This window comes from Lycium barbarum, chromosome 9 (assembly GCF_019175385.1).
Source record: "Lycium barbarum isolate Lr01 chromosome 9, ASM1917538v2, whole genome shotgun sequence".
Lineage (NCBI taxonomy): Eukaryota > Viridiplantae > Streptophyta > Magnoliopsida > Solanales > Solanaceae > Lycium > Lycium barbarum.
In genome coordinates, this window is record NC_083345.1 from 42,482,303 (window position 1) to 42,488,343 (window position 6,041).

The window sequence follows — 6,041 nt, forward strand, 5'->3', positions numbered from 1 at the left end:
TCAGTGGAAACACCAACTCATAAGCAACATCTCCAACTCTACGAAGGACCTCAAATGGGCCAAGGTACCTCAGACTCAACTTGTCCCTTTTTATAAATCGCATAGCACCTTTCATGGGTGAGATCTTTAGGAGCACCTGCTATCCCACTCTAAACTCTAAGTCCCGAACCTTCTGGTCCGCATACATCTTCTGTCGACTCTGAGCTACTAGAAGGTTTTCCTAAATAAGCTTTACGCTATCCACAGAATCTATCAACAAATCTGTGCCCCATAGGCGAACCTCAAATGCATCAAAGAAACCAATAGGAGAATGGCACCTCCTACCATGCAAGGCCTCGAACGGCGCCATATCAATACTCGAATGGTAGGTATTGTTGTATGCAAACTCCGCTAAAGGAAAGAAGTGGTCCCAATGACCACCAAAACCAATGACAAATGCCCTCAACATATCCTCGAGAACCTGGATAGTCCTCTCAGACTGACCATCCGTTTGGGGATCAAAAGTTGTACTGAGGTCCAACTGAGAACCTAACTCTATCTGAAAAGCCTTCCAAAAATTCGAAGTAAATTGGGGACCTCGATCTAAAACAATGGAGATAGGAAACTTGTGCAATCGCACAATATCACGAATATAAATCATGGCTGACTTCTTCGCAGTGTAAGTAACTTAAACTGGAATGAAATAAGCGGACTTAGTCAACCGATCAATAATAACCCAAACAGTCAAACTTGCCCAGGGTCTTCGGAAGACCTGCCACAAAATCCATGGCAATCCTCTCCCACTTTCACTCGGGAATGGGCATCCTTTGAAGCACCCCACCAAGTCGCTGGTGCTGATACATGACTTGCTGACAATTCCCACACTAAGCCACAAAATCTACAATATCTCTCTTCATCCTCCCCCACCAATAGTGCTGCCTCAAATCTTGATACATCTCTATGGCACCCGGATAAGCAAGGTACTTCGAACTATGGGGCTCGATCAAAATAAAATGAATCAAGTCACCAACACGAGGAACGCACACGTGTCCCTTGATCCTCAGAATCCCCATACTATCAAGAATGTCATCCTTGGCCTTACCTCTCAGAACCTTATCACGAATCTTACACAACTGGGCATCCTCAAACCACTGGACCCTAATCGGCCCAAGATGGGATGACCTTGGCTCGACACAAGCTAAGACTCTACCCGAAACTGAGATGTCAAGGCACACAATATATTAGCCAGAGTATGAACCTCCATGGCTAACGGATGCTCAGAAGCAACCAATCGGGCTAAGCTACCCATACTCACTACCTTGCGACTCAAGGCATCAGCAACAATATTAACTTTCTCTGGATGATAAAGAATAGAAATGTCATAGTTCTTCAGGAGCTCCATCCATTGGCGCTGCCTGAAATTTAGATCTCTCTGGGAAAACATGTGCTGAAGGTTACGGTGGTCGGTGAGAACTTCACAATGGAGACCGCACAAGTAATGCCTCCAGATCTTCAAAGTGTGAACCACAGCTAGCAACTCCAAATCATGGGTTGGGTAGTTCTTCTCATGGATTTTTAACTGATGGGAAGCATAGGTAATGACTCTAGCCTCTTGCATCAACACGGCACCCAAACCAACACGGGATGCATCACAATATACTCAGAAATCCTTACCCTCCACGGGTAATGCCAAAATCAGGGCTGAAGTCAGAAGAGCCTTGAGCTGCTGAAAGCTCTCTTCACAAGCATCAGACCACTAAAAGGGAACCTTCTTCTGACTCAATCTAGTCAACGAAGAAGCAATAAAAGCGAAATCCTTCACAAATCGATGGTAATAGCTGGCTAACCCCATAAAGCTACTAATCTCAGTCACAGTAGTGGGCCTCACCCAATCTTTAACAAGCTCAATCTTCTTTGGATCAACCAAAATCCCCTCCAAAGACACAACGTTTCCTAAGAATGGTACAGACTAAAGCCGAAACTCACACTTCAAAAACATGGCATAAAGCTCCTTCTTCTTCAAAAACCCAATGACAATCCTCAAATGATGTTGATGCTTTTCCCTACTCTTTAAATGCACCAAGATATCATCGATAAACACAATAACGAAGGAATCAAGATATGGCTTGAAGATGCTATTCATCAAAGTCATAAAAGTTGTTGGGGCATTTGTAAGCCCAAATGACATCACAAGGAACTCGTAATGACCATAACGAGTCCTAAAGTCTATCTTCTGAACATCCTCGGCCCAAATCTTCAACTGACGGTAGCCTGACCATAAATCAATCTTCAAAAATACCAAAGTACCCTGAAGCTGGTAAAACAAGTCATCAATACGAGGAATGGGGTACTTATTACAAATCGTGACCTTTTTCAACTGATGGTAATCTATGCACATACTCAACGTATTGTCCTTCTTCTTCACAAATAAGATATGTGCACCGCAAGGGGAGACACTCGATCGAACAAACCCCTTACTCAAAAGATTTTGTAACTGCTCTTTAAGCTCTCTCAACTTAGCGGGTTCCATCCTATAAGGAGGCATAGAAATGGGGCACGTGCCTGGATCCAAACAATATAGAAATCAATCTTAAAGTCGGGTGGAATACCTGGTAAATCAGAAGGAATGACCTCCGTGAACTCACAAACAATGGGCATGGACTCAAGAGGCGTAGAGTCAACACTGGTATCATGAACATGGGCTAAGTAAACCAAACACCCCTTGCTAACTAACTTCTTTGCGTGGAGAAAAGAATTGATCTTCTTCAGAGAGGGGCTTGGAGTACCCCTCCACTCTAATCTAGGATCCCAAAGTGACTGTCTTGGCGTGACAGCCAAGATCGCATGGTACGCTGACAACCAAGTCATATCTAAAATAATTTCAAAGTATACCATATCTAACATCATCAAATCTACCCAAGTATCATACCCCATATAAGTAACAAAGCAAGACTGAAAGACTCGTGCAACAATAACTGAGTCTCCAACCAGAGTAGATACATGAATAGGCATATTAAGACGGTCACTAGTCAAATACGAACCAATAGAATGATAGGCAGATACATAGGAGAAAGTAGACCCCGGATCAAACAAGACTGAAGCAGGTCGATGACGAACAGAAATAGTAGCCGAGATCACAGCATCGGAGGCCTCTGCCTCGGGTCTAGCCAAAAAGGAATAGCAAATACCACCAGCACAGTCACTCTGACCCGACTGTTCCCCTCATTTGGAGGCCTGAGAACCGCCTCTACCAGACTGGTATCCACCCTAGGACTGATGAGATCCACCGCGGCCTGACTGAGCACCGCCTCTAGCTGACGAAGCACCCTAGCCACTAGATGGTGCCGGAGCCCTCCGAGTCTGAAATTAGGAACCCTGCTGATATCCACTCTGTCCGGCTATGGAACAATCTCTCATAAAGTGGCTAGAAACACCACACACATAGCAAGCTCTGGGGCCTAGAGGCCGATGCATGGAAGCTGACGAACTAGAGGGACCACCACAGTCAGCTGGGCGAGAGTAAGAACCACCGTAGGACTGTCTAGTGCCCTAACCACTGGGTCTAGAAGGATCACCTGACGAAGCTTGTAAGGCTGATTGAACAGGGCAGCTGGGGGCTGAATGATAAGGCCTGGATGACTGTCCCCCGCCTCCGTGGCTAGAACCACTATAACCACAAAGATGACGCGACCTCTTCTTACTATACTCTCCTAAAGATTGAGACTTGGCAGACTCAACACTCACAGCATGATTAACAACCGCCTGGAATGAAGGTCCCAAGGCCACTAACTAGAGACAAGCAACATAGAGTGAATACACAAGTCCACCTACAAACCAACGAAATCCTCTCCTCCTCTGTGGGAATTAACTGAGCAGCATACCTAGCCAGAAATTTAAATCTAGCCTCATACTTGGACACGGTTATACCTCGCTGTCGCAAATGGAGAAACTCATCCCTCAAAGTACGAAGCACGTACTTCTCTAAGAAAGTCTGATGGAACTGGGTCTAAGTAAGTGCAGGTGCATCCATAGGTCCGCTATAAATAAAAGTCCTCCAGCAAGTCTTCGTGTCGCCGTGAAACTGAAATGATACATAGTCAAGCCCATAAGACTCGACCATAAGCATCTTATAGAGCCTCTTATGCATCTCCATAATAAACTCAGAAGCATCCTCAGTACACAAGCCGAAGAACTTGCGCGGCTCTATCTTCAGGAACCTCCCAACAAGTTCCTGATCCTCAACAGTCAAAGGGTGAACTGCCACGGGTCTGGGAGCACCCTCAAGGGACGAAAAACCACCTAAACGTGGGGCCATAGCAGCAGCAGAATACTTCCCCATAGTCTGGCCCTCCTCAAGAGTCTGTATCCCCACTCGAGTTAGGGAACCACATGGATTAGTGGCACTCTCTATGGTATGCTGGCCGTCAGGATGAAGAAGCGCACGGGACATGATACCCTGGAATTCCTGATCAAACATAACATCGGGGTGAGTCAGGTCTAGCTCCTCAACTCTCCCAGTTGCCTGTGCTCTCTCGGGCTGACACTCTGAAAAACCTGAACATGCTCGCCTCTGTCTAGCTACAAGGGGCCCACCCCTATACAGTGTAGCTCCACAGTCTCTAGCTCGGCTGCGACCTCTCGCTTGCACTCGTCCTCTGGTGCCTGCCCCAACAGTTGGCTCAGGCACCTCGTCCCTCACGATCGTAGCTCATGTACTCACTATCTTTGAGAGAATAGAAGTGGATCAGATACCAATTAGACAAAGCCAGTTACCAATTTGAATAAAGTAACACGAAGGAATAAAAGAACGTGAAATTTCCTAAATGTCCCATAGCCTCTCGCAGATAAGTACGGAGCTCATCGTACTGATCCGTAAGAATCGAGTAGACATGCTCTTGTACTCATATACTGGGTAACTTAGGGCTCTGACACGAACTTCTCACGCCCCAACTTGGGGAATCATGCGGGCACCTACCATTTCCCACTTCGGTAGAAGAACCCTTTCCCAATTCAATCATCATAAATACTATAAATTAATCAAGGAAATTGAATATAAGTCTTAAACATAGATAATAATGATAAAGATAGTGAATAAGTGAGGAAATAATACATCAATCTTAAGGAATTTTTCTATGGCCATACAAGAGCCACTACTACAAATAATCTAAGTCTAAATATGAATACATGTCTGATAATGGAATATTGTCTCAGAATAGCAAATAAGACAAGTAACTAAGAAGAGGCATCAGGGCAGTGAATCCATCCAATGCCCACCCTGGATTACTTGTCAGAAAGCCTCGAAACTCAGTCACGGGGCGCAAAAGTAGATCTGATCACAAACTTTGCACTCAGAATGAATGCAGCAAGGTAGAATCAGTACACAACACGTACTGAGTAGGTATCATAGGCTGACAATAGTTAGAGAATCATATGTAATAGAAATAGACTGAAAAAGTGGACATGCTCACAATCATAATAAACTCAACACAATTCAATTACTGAATCCAGTACCAAAACACCAAGTTTAATCAATCACCTCAAGTCTACTACAATTTCGATCCACATCTCAAGCACACGAATCACCAAAAAACAATCAACGAGTCCCGAACAATGCCAACAATAGCTATGAGATGAATGTAATGCACATACAATGATACACACAAGCTTCGGGCAGAATATCTTATCGCCTTGATAGTCATGACCCATGGGGGACAATTATGTCCGTGTACCTGCTGCGGAACGCACAGCCCAATCCAATAGTCAGTGTTACGGAACGTGTAACCCGATCCCAGTCAGTGTTTACAGTGCGTCCAACCCGATCCTAGTCAGTGTTGCAGTACATGCAACCCGATCCCAGTAAGTGTTACGATGCGCAACCCGATCCCAATATATAAATGAATAAGTGAATTCATGATAACAAGGACAACAAGAATATGCAATCAATGGTGCCACACATGGACACAAATCTCATAATCAATAACAATGTCATAATCCTTACTTCGTTTCCAAAAAACTCATTCATGATAATATGCTTTCCGAACACACAAGTAATCACTAAGAAT

At 44.6% G+C, this 6,041-nt stretch overlaps 1 protein-coding gene across 1 annotated transcript; it reads right to left on the reverse strand.

Annotated features, from left to right (window-relative positions):
* Positions 1–1,735: 1,735 nt before the first annotated feature.
* LOC132611898 (uncharacterized) lies at positions 1,736–4,456 on the reverse strand. The gene is made up of 6 exons (XM_060326257.1): positions 4,073–4,456; positions 3,815–3,985; positions 3,686–3,768; positions 2,589–3,142; positions 2,287–2,541; positions 1,736–1,932 (listed from the first exon to the last, which is right to left on the reverse strand). Exons 1-6 carry the CDS (start codon positions 4,454–4,456, stop codon positions 1,736–1,738), a joined length of 1,644 nt encoding a protein of 547 aa, XP_060182240.1.
* Between the last annotated feature and the right edge of the window lie 1,585 nt (positions 4,457–6,041).